This window comes from Hyperolius riggenbachi, chromosome 12 (genome assembly GCF_040937935.1).
Source record: "Hyperolius riggenbachi isolate aHypRig1 chromosome 12, aHypRig1.pri, whole genome shotgun sequence".
Classification (NCBI taxonomy): Eukaryota; Metazoa; Chordata; class Amphibia; order Anura; family Hyperoliidae; genus Hyperolius; species Hyperolius riggenbachi.
In genome coordinates, this window is record NC_090657.1 from 62,351,037 (window position 1) to 62,365,396 (window position 14,360).

Here is a 14,360-nt window from a genome sequence, read left to right on the forward strand (position 1 = left end):
GACAGAGCTGACAGGTTTTAAACAAATCCATCTCTTCCTGGGGGATCCTCAAGGTTTTGTTTATTTTAAAAGAACTTAGTGAATGGCAGTTGCTCTGTCCAACTGCCAGAAAATTGTTCAGTGAGCAGGGAGGCTGGCCGGCATCTTTGTATAAATCCTTCTCAGGGAATGTCTTTATAAAGAATATAAGTCTTGCTGAGAATCCCTCATTAAGTGATGGACTAGTCCAAAACCTGTCGGTAATGTCAGATTTCTACCTCCTACTGTAAGTGACAGTAACATAGGAGAAAAGTAATTTATGGCTCATTTTACCTACTTCTCATTTGTATGTGTTTACACGTATTTTAAATCCAACAATTTTTCGTGATAGCGGTCCTTTAATTTTAATTCGTTATTATTTACATGACAAAAGAGTAAAAAAAAATAAATCCAGGCTTAATCCTTCTCTAGTCTGCAGATAAATATTTTGGGGCATGAGCCAACTTTAATTTTTATCTGAAGTGGTGGTGGCGGTAGTAGTAGTACCATTAGTAGTAGTAGTAGTAGTATAGTACTACTACTACTAATAGTACTACTAGCATTACTAATAGTACTTATAATACTACTACTAATAGTACTTATACTACTACTACAACTAATACTACTACTAGCATTACTAAGAGTACTTATACTACAACTACTACCATTACCATTACTAATAGTACTTATACTACTACTACTAGCATTACAAATAGTACTTATACTACTACTAGCATTGCAAGTAGTACATATACTACTACTAGCATTACTAATAGTACTTATACTACGAATAGTACTTATACTACTACTAATTAGTAGTAGTAGTAGTAGTAGTAGTAGTAGTAGTATAAGTACTATTCGTAGTATAAGTACTATTAGTAATGGTAGTAGTAGTATAAGTACTATTTGTAATGCTAGTAGTAGTATAAGTACTATTAGTAATGGTAATGGTAGTAGTTGTAGTATAAGTACTCTTAGTAATGCTAGTAGTAGTAGTAGTAGTAGTTGTAGTAGTAGTATAAGTACTATTAGTAATGGTAGTAGTAGTATAAGTACTATTTGTAATGCTAGTAGTAGTATAAGTACTATTAGTAATGGTAATGGTAGTAGTAGTAGTATAAGTACTATTAGTAATGCTAGTAGTAGTAGTAGTAGTAGTAGTAGTAGTAGTAATAATAGTAGTATGTGTACCTCTTGTGTTCTTGGGTCCAAACACTTACAATCTTTTCCCTCAACAGGTATGTGACGGGAAAGTGTCAGTTCACATCATTGAAGGCGATCACCGCACCTTCCTGGAAGGGAATGGAGTAGAGTCCATTACCAACATCATCCACACTTCATTAGCTGAACCCCGCACCAGTGTCCGTGAAGGTTAAACCACAACACCAAGACCATCATCTCCTTGCAAAGCTTCCTTAGGCTCCACGCACCCGGAGGAGAGAATGGCTTCCTAAAGAACTTGACCAATCGTTTGGTCTTTCATGACTGACATCAGCAACCCTACAGCCATGGTCAGTGCTCCACAGGTACTGCCCAGTGCCATAGCGGCCAGTCTACTGGTCAACCAATACTGGACCACCCCCTTCTCATTCCTTGTTCTTTGCTCGCTCAATGTTGTAAGAAAACAGCAGGAGGCTGTCGGTCTTCTACTCAAAGTAGGGTTAATTTTTGTAGCATGTCGTTATCAGTATTCCAAAGGCAAGACGTTAGCACTTAGGAAACCTCGCACCTCGACTTGGGAACGGACACGGTCAGTCCTCTGAGGCACTGGTGTGCCGGTGAAGAGACTGACAAGCCTGTTGATGACATGGGTCTTTTGTAGCACAGATTCCACGTCAGTCTTATTCCGTGAGTGAGTATTTTAATTTAATTTGTTTTCCTGTAATTTTTTTTTTTTTTTGGGGGGGGGGGATGTTAAGTATTTATTTTATGTCACATTTCACCAGTGTACGCTCTCACTGATTGGGTGATGCATTAGTAGAGGAAGGCACCCGCAGGGACACTTGGGCAAACTTTGAAAATGTTTGCCTTTTGGAAAACTGGGGGGGGGGGGGGGGGGGGGGATATATTTGCAAAACTGAAAATGGAAGGTCATTTTGGGCCTGGGTAACCGCCACATTCCCTAAAAGTGAATATGACATTTTCTCTTGCACATTCATCTAATTTCTTATAGAAAAGGCCGGTCTAACTGGTACGCGGGCCGCACTCACTTGCCAGGACTATTTTTTGAGTCAGGCCCCTTTTGGCTGGCCCACCTTTTGTTTGCACTTGGCTTCGCCCTCAAAGCCCGACATTGATGCTCTGCCCCCTCCGGCCCAAAAATCTGGTGCTAGACACCCCCCCCCCCCCATGAAGTTGCGCAGCACTGTTACAGAACTTCAAGTGAAAATAGCATCATTTGGCTTGCTAACCACAGCTACCAACAAAGTTCTTCAGGGGTCAGCCTATCCAGAACTGATGTCTCAGCTAGGTATGGTCTATGAGGTGCAATCAATCCAAGTTGATGCAGGATCATGCAAATGTATGCAGCTTGAAAATGGACCAAACAAATCCTGCCACGGTGGAATTCTATTAGTCCATTTTCAAGCCGCATGAATTTGTAAACAGACTCTGAAATATTCCTGCATTACAATTCACCTCTGAGCATTCGTTTTGTTTCATGGCAATTGGTCGTTTTTTTATAGTAAACATCAAAAAAAATAAGACAAAATCGCCAATTGTGGGCACCACTGCGAGGCCTCCGGCCCTCAGCATCAAGCTAAAGCGAAATCTTGAATTTGGTGGCCACTGAGAGGCCTTTGGGCCACACAATCTACCTAAAACTAAATATTAGATTTGGGTGGGCTAATCCTTTCAGTTTAGTCCCCTAAGTTGGATGAATCTCCAACTATAGTTTTGACTATCTGGCCCCTCCTCCCAGCCCTGTGACTACTGTTTGGTCTCTGCATTGGTGCAAAGACCTCTGTATGAATATGGACAGGGAAGCAAAAAAAGTGCATGTCTGTCATGTCAGGGGGTGTGGTTGGGGTAGGTGAAGGATGTGGCATGCAAAATACCTACTTCCTCCTTGCCTGTATAAGGTCATACCCTCAAGTAGAAGGAGTTTGCACCAACTGTGCAGCTGCCACCATTTTTTTCTTTTATCCAGGACCACTTCCATAAAAAAAATTCTAGAAGGCACTTTTCATTGAGAACGTATAGCACTTATTAACTTCATGTGTATTTTTGGTACATGTTTTCCTCTAAAGGAGTGGCCAGCAGTACGAAGCTTCATTGCCTACTGCAGGTCTCTATAATGAGTAAATAGAAGGCACTTAACGAGTCAAGGAGAGATGACGTTTGTGGGGTCTGTGCATCCTCTAGTAGGGAAAGGACCCTGTCACCTGCAGGAAGGGCAGGTGTGCCGACAATGGAACTTTCCTTGATGGAAAGGAAGTCCTGCTGCACTTATGACACAGAGAAGAGGTGACTACAGGTCCAATGCAATGTCAGGTACTCAGCCTTTCTAAGGTCTTGTGATGCTGGTATATAGTGATGGTCATGTCTAGAACACATGTAGAAGCATGTGATATGTTTGATCAGCTGATAGATTTGCAAAGCTCTGATTGGCTGTGATGACTTCCTGCTTTAGCACATGATCATAACTAGCAAATCAGAGTCTTGCGTAGCTATCACCTGACCAAACTGATCACATGCTTCTCCAGGAGTTCTCCTAGCCATCAATACTGGTATATCCCCCATGCCACTACTACATACTAAGCAGTGCTGTAGTCACATGCCAGTCAGAGCCTTAAAGTCCAACGATACTTATAAATCTTAAAAAGAAACTTTGATTGCCTACTTTGGATGTCTGGATACAGAGATATGGCCACAGCAGCCTATAGACCCCCCAGTCAATGCTGACACTTATAAACCTCATCTCCTGCACTGGCGTAGCAATAGGGGAGGTAGAGGTCTTGACTGCACCAGGGGCCCCTGGACCTGAGTGGCCCACCAAGAGCCCTCCTCTAGCTACTGTATTAGCTCTTCATTGGTGCTATGCTGGTGATCACCTCTTTGTTTGTTAATGATTCCCACTAGCCAAAGCACAGACACGTTTTAGCTGAGGATTACGGGGAAGGGGACAGACATTGTGGCTGTCCTTGGCAGGTTTTTGGTGCTTCATATCTATTGTTATGCATACAATGCTTAAGGTAGCCCAATGTAAAAACTTGCACTAGGGCCCATAGCTCCTCAGCTATGCCAGTAATCTCCTGTCTACGTAAAAAGAAACCAGGGTGTAGATGAGAAGGTGAGGCTTCCTAACATCAGGTTGGAATAGTGCCACCACCTGGTTGATAATTCCTTAACTTCTTTAGGTAGACAGTTGATGATCTCATTGCCGATTATAAATGCCAGTGTAGATGTGAGTGGGGCTAAGCTGCATTGGATAGACTGCTGAAACCTAAACATCCTAGGCAGGAGGTCTCATTTAGATTTCTGGTGCATTTTGAGGGCCCCTAGGACATACACTGACTTGACGTCTGCCTTGGAATCTCATGAATTGGATGGCAGGGAATGCTGAGTCAGAGCACCCAACTGGCAGAGATGGCTGAGGCAGATCACCCTACTGGCAGAGATGGCTGAGGCAGATCACCCTACTGGCAGGAAGAGGTAGAACAGTGTTCTTGGTAGGAAACCAACCAAGCTTGTTTGTGGATCTGAGTTTCTCTGGCTTCCTGAAAACATTCAGGTGAAAACTGGGAGTCCAACAAGAATACTTGCAACATATATTACAAAGGCCAACTCCGCCAAAATTCACTTTAAACTGTTAATTACAGCTGCCATTATACGAGAGTGAATAAGCCCTTGCTTCCCTCACCAAATAGTTCCAAGCCACAAAGCTTACTTTTAAAGTTGAATCTGTACTCAGATGACCTTTCCGGAAAGTAGCTCTCCCGGCTATGGAGGAATGTCTATAGCACAGTTGCATCACTAGTTTCTGATTACTGCAGAGCCAGGGGGTGGGTGGAGAATGCCAGCTGTAGCTGATACGGGAGGAGAAAATCACCTTAGAGTGATGACTGTATTGGAAAATGTGTCTCACATGCCCTCTTCCTATTCTAAGTAGGGTATACGGGGCAATTTGTTTTGAGTTAACTATGGCATAGCAGTGATGGGGGTAAGTTGGAGGTACACTAGGCTTCTATTAAGGTAACCCATTAGCAGCTTCAACAGAGTTATCTTGTTTGAGATAAGTGCACTGCTTTTGACCTCAGGCGGCAGAACTCGTTGTGCTGTAAATTCTTGGAATGCTTTGATGTCTCTCTGCTAGCAGAGGGTATAGAAACAAAGAAAAAGTCCTCTGTTAATTTCTCACACTGCCCCCTAGTGACAAGCGGCCATAAATACACAATACAGCAGTACTAATCAGAAGCAAGGAAATATAGCAAAGATATAAAAATACTTATGTGCTAAAATAAATTGGCCTGGAGCACTTGTAAGCCTCTAAATAAACTGCTAAAGGGTTAATTATGCAGTAGTGATGGGGGTGATTTGAAGGAACCCAAGGCTTATTTTACCCATCTAGAATCAGCTTTGACACAACTAAAGCCCTACCAATCAGATTACTAACAAGCCCTTATTGTAATCTTTGGAGAGTCCACGAGTGGCAATGTGAGACCAGAAGACGCTATGGGAAACCTCTACAGGATCCAGGGGCTTCCCTCTCCTTAGGTAAGTATGTGATTTTGTACCTAAGTTCCGTCTCGGGTACACTTTAAGGTCCCTGAAGACTAGTATCTGTAACCACAGTCTCTCAGTTTACAATCAACAAGGTGCCTAATGAGAATGAAAGCATTTCAACCCCAGCCAGACCCGACATGGCTCTGAATATGCATTGCTTGCAGTATCTGTACTTGGCGCAGGGAACAAGATCTTGGCAGTTTCGGTTAATAAGAAAGTCTGCCTTTCTCTGACTGTAGAAAGGACCTGTAAGAACCTCTCCCTGTTGATCGCAGCAGAGTATGTTTTATGTAGGTCTATATTTTAGTAAAAAAAAATAAATGATTGTGAGGTTTTCATACATTATTTTCTTGCTCCTGTTAAATAGTACTGCTTTAAATAAAGAAAAAAAAAACAAAAAAAGTCTTGTGTATGTTGCACTCTCACATTACAAAAAATAAAGAAACGGAACTGTTTTCTGAGCCTCTTGTGATTATTATTATTATTTTTTATTATTATTGTATCACTGACAGCAGTATACCACTTAAAGAGAAACTCCGACCAAGAATTGAACTTTATCCCAATCAGTAGCTGATACCCCCTTTTACATGAGAAATCTATTCCTTTTCACAAACAGACCATTAGGGGGCTCTGTATGGTTGATAGTGTGGTGAAACCCCTTCCACAAAGAAATTCTGAGTACGTACTCTTGGCAGTTTCCTGTCTGTGAACCCTGTTGCATTGTGGGAAATAGTTGTTTCCAACTGTTTCCAACTGCCAAATCAGCAAGCAGCAGCTACATCACTTGCCAGCAGTAAAAATGTCACCATGTGATAAATTTAAGAATATAAATCAGGGATTTAAAAGATTTTACAATGGGCAAACACTGACTAAATCTTTTATACATAATTATTGTAAAAATGAAGCAATTTTTTTATTACATTATTTTCACTGGAGTTCCTCTTTAACCTCCCTGGTGGTATGCAATTTAAGTTGTCTGCGGGTGGGATTTTTTTAATTGTTTTTTTTGTATGTCAGCTAGCACTAGGCTAGCTAACTATGTTGCCCAAGTCCCCGGGCACCGGTCTGACCCCCCCCCCCCCCCCCGATCGCCACCGGCAACACTCACCCATCCGCGATCCTGCGAGACCCGCAGCTTCCCAATTAGCATCACTCGTTGCTATGGCGACGATCGGACATGACGTCATGCGCAGTTCCGATCCTCCCCATAGCGAAGCTGGGTGCTGATTGAGAGGCTGTGCCATCGTGGGATCCCTGGGGGTATGTATACCGAAGGTGATCGGGGCAATCGGAGGGGACCGGAGGGACTTGGGCACCATAATTAGCTAGCAAAGTGCAAACTTAACAGTATGTAAAACATTTTATTTAAAAAAATCCTCCCGGGACGATGCGATCCCCTGCGGCGGCTAGCCCGACACTGTCGGGCTTACCGCCAGGGAGGTTAAAGGACATCTGAGGTGACGTGACATGATGAGATAGACATGGGTATGTACAGTGCCAAGCACACAAATAACTATGCTGCATTCCTTTTTTTTCTTTCTCTGTCTGAAAGAGTTAAAAATCAGGTATGCAAGTGATAGTTACTGTCTGGGTCAGGACCGGGTCGGACTATAGCGTAGCCTTCACTGATAAGGAATTGCAGCCATAAAAAACTTTTCGGGCAGTAAATAGCTTCTGAGAGCAGAAAAGAGATAAAAAGGATCAATAGTTCATAGATTTTAGCCCTCGCATACTTCAAAGAATGTGTCATTGAGAAAAGGCCAAGAAGCAGTAAAAACTTAATGGACATCCAAGGTGAGAATAAACTGGTGAGAAAACAATTGTATCCATCCTCCTTCTCCTAAAAATGACTTTTTTTTTGACAACAGGAAGTTTTAATACATCGCTTGCCGCTGCCATCGCCGTGCATACACATATACCCTGGGACAGACACATCTGTGATTGTTGAACAGGAACAAGTGGTCCCAGAACCAAAGTGCCTGTATGGGAAGGATCATGGCTTCAATGAGAAGCCAATGATAATTCCTGTAACAAACACTACCTATGTACTCTGAACGTTGTTACTGAAAAAACAAATATCACCCCCAAAAAGCCTAATTTGTGGCAAAAAAACAAACAAAAAAGTTATAGATCATTTAGGTGTGATAAATAGTGATAAAGTTATTGGCAAATAAAAGGAAGGAGCTCTGAAATGTGAAAATTGCTCTGGTCCATAAGGGGGAAAACCCTTTAGTGGTGAAGTGGTTAAAGTGGCCATACATTGGTCGATGTGGCCAACAGATATATCCCCCTCTGTTCAGATAAAGATCTGAGGGACATCTACCTGATCAACTCCCTCCACACAATGTACACAGATTTTCGATAGATTTCAGCATAAATCTGTGCACCGGGTCTTCCAGGTCTCCCACCCCCACCCCAGAGGCTTCTGGGATCACACTCGAGCCACACTGGGTCCCTCTGAACATAACCGACAAGATATGCTCTTGTGGCTGTGGCTCCAGTCTGTGTACAAGCGTGGTTGTAATGCACATGAGTAAGGACAGCCCAAGCCTATGCGGTAGCTCGAAGCCAAGTTGTATTCCTCCATGCAGTAGCAGCTTCGAGCTACTGTGCAGGCATAGACTGTACTCACGCATGCACAGAACGGTATACAGCACGGATGGGACTAATGGGAGTGTAGTCACAACGATGAGGGTCATGGGTAGCAGAAAAGGGTTGAGATAAAATGGGGCCCTAAGCAAGATAGCAGTTTCTGCCCACCACTGATGGTCACCTGGCTTTTTTCTTAGTACGATTTGGTGGGGGCTAGCATCCACCAGGCCCCTAGACTTTCTCTAGGCCCTTGGCCCCAAGTTTACCTTGTGGATGATCTAGCTCTGCCGAGTAGCAGTGATGAGGTTGAGGAGGCCACGGGGAGCCTCTGGACTTGGCAGTCCCCGATTCAGGGTACTTTAAGGCTACTTACACACCAGGACGTTGCGTTTAGGGGACGTTATAGGGCACATAACGTGCCCCTAACGCAACGCCTGGTGGTGTTGGAGCAGGACGCTACCAAGAGCCGCGTTACAAGCAGCTCTTGGTGCTCCTGCTCTGTCGGAGGCGCTGCGGAGACCACGTGAGCGGAGCTCTCCGCATCACGTGGTCCCGCCAGCCAATCAGCGGCCGCTCCAAAGAGTAAACACTGCAAGTGCAGTGAATGCCAAGTAGCCATGTGCCTGGCTACGTAGCGGCCACTCCCCGCCTTCTCTCCGCCCCTAAAATAAAAAAAAAACCACCCGTACTGAGCATGTGCAAACAGTCTAACGCGGCTTAGCCGTATATAAAGTACTGCATGCAGTACGTTGTCTTGACGTGAAGCGTTACTGTGTAACGCAACGTGGGCACTGTGAACAGCCCATTGATTTATCATTGCTGTGCGGTGGGGGTGCGTTACAGGCTGCTCTAACGTGCGCCTGTAACGTCCCACTGTGAAAGCAGCCTAAAGCTGATGGTCAATGGCATGCTAATAATCTTGATGTGAGGCCCAGTGGATTCCCTGCCTTCAGATCAGTCCTTATGCCCCAATCTCCTCCACAGTCATCACCTTATGTGGCGCATCCCCGGTCGGCCGAGGGATGACAAGCAGGTCGTCCCAACACCCGGTTACACCCAGAAAGTTCGGATGAGAACATAATTCTAAGTAGCAGATGGAGCACAATAATGGAACAATAAATCTAGATACCAAGGGTCAGACAAAAGAATAGTCAGGTACAGGCTAAGGATGGTCCAGGCGGCAACCCAGAGAATAGTGGGCTACTGAAAAAAAAAGTCTGTCCAGGGGCAATCCAGAGAATAGTCTGGTACAGGCAAAAGTCGGTCCAGGCAGTAATCCAGAGACTAGTCAGGTACAGGCAAAAGTCGGTCCAGGCAGTAATCCAGAGACTAGTCAGGTACAGGCAAGAGATTGTACACAAAGTATTGCAGGAGTAACAACACACCCAGCAATTAGCAGCAGCTAACACTGTCATGGGTAGAAAATGCAGAGCATAATCAGCCTTACATCCGTCAAGCACATGCTGGCCTCACAAAGCAATAGCCAATCAGCATCCAGCCCAAGTCTGAATTAGCTAAGCACTAGACGCAACAGCGGAGGATGAAGGCGCGGCTGTGCACGCCCGCTCTCTAATCCCCCCCCCCCTCCCCCGGCATGGAAAAGACAGTGCAAATTGCCTGGCCGCAAATGGCTGATTGGCCCGCTTTGGCCGCCACCCGGAAGTGCCATAGACGCTGGGGATGCCGAAGAACAGGTGAGATCCTAACAAATGAGTTGATGCAAATTTCAAGCAGCTTGGAATTGGAAGAATCAGAATAATTTTATTTGGCCAAATAAGTTTGCACTTGCAAGGAATTTGACTTGGTAGTCGCTTATCGGACACATACAATATGAAACAAAGACAGTATAGATCTTACATGACAAGAAAAGTCAATGCAAATATGGAGAAGAGAAAGCACTTGCACAAAATGCAGCAGGGGTGGATACTGCCACACTGGTCTTACCTGCAGCGTGCTCCAATGGTGGTCCACGATTTCAATCAGAGGAGAAGAAGGAGATGGGCACAGCTGCTAAAATACCCTTTAGGCCTCTTTCACACAGAGGGGACGTTAAGGTCGCATAACGTTCCCTAACGCAACGCATGGTGGTGCTAAACTCGGACGCTACATAGAGACGCGTTATGCGTCTCTTGGTGCAACGTTTTCGTTCGATACTGGCAGAACGAAAACGGCGCATGCGTCCAAGGACTGTGGAGACCACATGATTAGAACACTGCATCACGTGGTCCCGCCAGCCAATCGCCGCACAAAGCGAGGGGAAGGACAAGTCTGACAGCTGTTTCGCAGGGACTAGTCCTGCTTCATCAGAGACTCTGATGAAGCAGGGCTATTCCCTGCGAAACAGCTGTCAGACTTGTCCTTCCCCCCACTGCTGTAAGCTTTTTTGTGTCAACCCAGCCACAATAAAGGGTATTTTAGCAGCTGTGCCCATCTCCTTCTTCTCTGATTGATGACAAGAAAAGTATATGAGCTAAAGTGGTAGTAAACAGGGTGAAAGGTGTTCATTTTCTAGTTCTGTGCTGTAAGGCCTAACAGTTTCAGCACTGTTGTGCTCAATCAATTAGTGTGGTTCTGCATTAACTACCTAATGAACCAGCCCCAGGACCGCCTAACGCCAATTGGCGTCAAGTCCTGGGGCAGGCTACTGCAGGAGATTGCGCGCAGATCTCCTGCTTGGTAGGCAGAGCTCCGCTCCGCCTTCAGTCTCCCAGCGGTGATTGCTGCTAGGAGACTGTTAGACAGCAAAACCGCCGTCTTTTAACATGGTACAGCGTTGCAATCTACAGCAGCGCTGCACTGGGGACAGCTGTGTGACACAACTGTCCCCATGGGGCACAAGAGAGCGATCAGCAGTGATAGGCTGAAGCCTATCACAGCCGACAGCTGTGATAGGCTGGCCGGGGGAGGGAGGGTGTTAAAAATAAAATAAAAATACATAAATGTATAAAAAAAAAACAAAAAAAACAACAAATATTTGTAAAAAAAATAAACAAACATCTGGGGACGATCAGACCCCACCAACAGAAAGCTCTGTTGGTGGGGAGTCACTTGTGTGGTGTGTTACAGAAAACCTTTTCAAAAGCCCCAGTAAGCATTATATGCATTTAATAGAAAATAATTTCAAAAGATCCATAACAAATGGACTGTTAAAACACTGTAGTTTTCGCAAAAGGAAAAAAAAAACCAAAAAACTATATTTTGCATCAGTTTGCGGGCCCTCAATGACTTCCAGCTACCTGTTCCCACACACACAGCCAGCCTAAAGCGCTCACCTTCCAGTTACATGAGCACAAACAAGAGAATGCTCATTCCTGCTGACAGTCTAAAATGAACATTATGACCCTCCCATGGGTGGGGTTAGCAGTGTTCAGAGGAAAAGACTGCCTGGGGCCCGCTCCCAGCTCCTCCCTGCTACATCCTGTGGGTGATGAAGGGATAGGAGGAGGAATCTGGACAAAACAGATCACACAGTGTTGTTATGTGTAGCCAAGTAGTTTAACAGGATATTGCTGAAAAGCTCAAAATATAATTATTAGTTCTCGTTGGGAGTTGAATGATTGTACATCACACTGACATGCTTACTGTGCAATGTACATCTAAAACCTACGCCTGTTTAGACATGAGATGTTGCCGATATTAGAATATATTGGTAAAGTTACCAATATTCCACTATCCCTTCTCTAACCTAAACCTCACACTAATCTCCCCACTACCTACGCCTAACACTAAGACCCCCCCACCACTGTAGCCCATTCTTAAACCGCCGAAACCAAACAATGCTTGGCTATAGTATAGACAAAAACGTCCAAGAGTTCAGCACATTCGAAGCCCAAATTACATTGTGCCTATAGCAGCACCCAAATCACAAGGCACACCTACCGCCCATTTTACCGGTCCCATGCTGTGCACCCTTAATAGTTAACATTCAATTCCTTACAACAACAAACAACATTTGTAAAGTGCTGTTCTCCCGTATGACTCAAAGTGCATGAGCATGGCCAATTTGATGGATTTGTGGTACAGAGGAAGAATTCTACAAGTCCGCAAATGCCAGGTTAAACAGATGGCTTTTCCGTCTGGATTGGAATAACTTTAGGGATGGGGCTGTCTTTACTGGTGTGGCAGGGAATTACAAAGGATAGGGGCAACATGACAGCAAACTCTGGCTCCAGGTTTTGAGGTGCACTCTGGGAGTGACCAAATTTATGGATCCTGCTGATCTGAGGTTGTGAGAGGTATGGTGTAGTTTCAGCAAGTCCTTCATGTATCTAGGGCCCAATTGTGTAGGGATTTAAATGTCAACAGTCAAATCTTAAAAGAGTATTCTCCATTTTACAGGTAGCCAGTGCAGTGAGCGAAGAATCGGTGTAATTTGACAGTGGCGAGGCTGGTTTGTTAGCAATCTGGCAGCAGCATTCTGCACTAATTGCAGACGGTACAGGTCCTTGTTTAGAAGGCCTGCATAGAGGGCATTACAGATCCTCTGGGGGAAGGAGATGTTTATTTTTTGCAATGTTCCTCAGATGAAAGTAGGAATATTTAACTACTGCCGAGATTTGGTTTCTGAAGCTCAAACTCCTTAGATTGAAAATAAGAATTTAAGAAAAGTGAAACATTAACATGATAATGAAGTGGGGAGAAAAATGTTGAAAGCCAAATTTGTGGAGATCTCGGTATTTGCTTCGGACTTATTAGGCAAGCCCTTGGGCCCTAGGGCTACTATAATAACCAGTTCACTTTCTAAATAGATAACCTTTTCACGCTGAGTGTGTCCAACAGCATACACCTTAACAAGGACTAACAGTTCGTGATTCCTCTAAATGCTGCCCAATTAGCAGACTAAATGCTGGAGAAATAGAAACAACTGAAAAAGAGAGCTAAAATGAGGACAGTATAGAAGTAGCAATTACCATCTTGTGCAGGTCCTCTGCCTCCAATACCTTCTTACTCACTGACCCAGAACAAGGACACAAATCAGGTGTTCCGGCTTAAAGTGTACGAGAGCTAAATAAAACTTTTTATACATACCGGTACTTAAGGCTTCCTCCAGCCCCATACCCACGGATCGCTCCCACGCCGCCGTCCTCAGTCTTCCCACAGCTCTGATACCAGGTCCCCACACTTCCCTCAGTCGGAGCCAGTCTGACATAAGCCGCTGGAGAGATATGTAGAGGGCACACTTCTCCTTCATAGACTGGCCCGACTGATGGAAGTGTCGGGACCCGACATCGGAGCTGCGGGAAGACTGAGGACGGCGGCGTGGGAGCGATCTGTGGGTATGGGGCTGGAGGAAGCCCCAGGTATGTATAAAAAGTTTTATTTAATCCAGCTCTGAGTCCCTTTAAAGAGGAACTGGTGTTAAAATAACATAATGAATAAAATTGCTTATTTTTTTTTTTTTAAATATAAATTTACAGATTATTTAGTCAGTGTTTGCCCATTGTAAAATTTTTCTTCTCACGGATTTAGTTTCTGAAATTTATCATTGGTGGCGACATCTTTAGTTCTGCCAGGTGATCTGTACGGAATGTGCATTACTGAGAGTTCTATGCACAGAGGGAGATACTGCTTGCTTGGCAAAAAGCTGTTATTTCCCACACTTCAACGCAGTTCACAGACAGCAAGCTGTCAGGACCTTGGCCATGACATCACACTGTGGGAGGGGTTTCACCACAACATCAGTCATACAGTTTCCCTGCCCCAGCGATGCATCGCGTCTCTTCTGCTCTTCCTGGCAGTCGCATGCTCTGTGCTTCCATACCTCCTCCCAATCCCGTGACGTGGCTGTTAGGAAGATCATTGGAGACCTGAAGCAGCCCTGGAGCAGGTAAATATTAAACTGCTCTGCTGTGCAACTCTGCAGAAGGGGGAGGAGCGGGCTCCCACGGTCACTATAGTTACGCTACTTAGTTTGAGACTCTTCAATGAATGTTAAATCTTAAAGGGCACCCGAGATGAAAATAAACTAATGAAATAAACAGTTGTATCTATCCTCCTCCTCCTAAAAATGACTTTTTAAGATATTC

At 44.5% G+C, this 14,360-nt stretch overlaps 1 protein-coding gene and 1 long non-coding RNA gene across 6 annotated transcripts in view; one reads left to right on the top strand and one right to left on the bottom strand.

Annotated features, from left to right (window-relative positions):
- Window positions 1-2,067, top strand: part of FASN (fatty acid synthase) — a 127,349-nt gene extending 125,282 nt beyond the window's left edge. For both annotated transcript variants that reach the window (XM_068263018.1, XM_068263017.1), the window contains exon 43: window positions 1,257-2,067. In XM_068263018.1, the coding sequence (XP_068119119.1) occupies window positions 1,257-1,394 (138 nt within the window). In that variant the 3' untranslated portion in view covers window positions 1,395-2,067. The remainder of the gene's footprint in view (window positions 1-1,256) is intronic.
- The window catches only part of LOC137541624 (uncharacterized), a 121,378-nt gene that overhangs the window by 64,429 nt on the left and 42,589 nt on the right, over window positions 1-14,360 (bottom strand). The window lies entirely within an intron of this gene.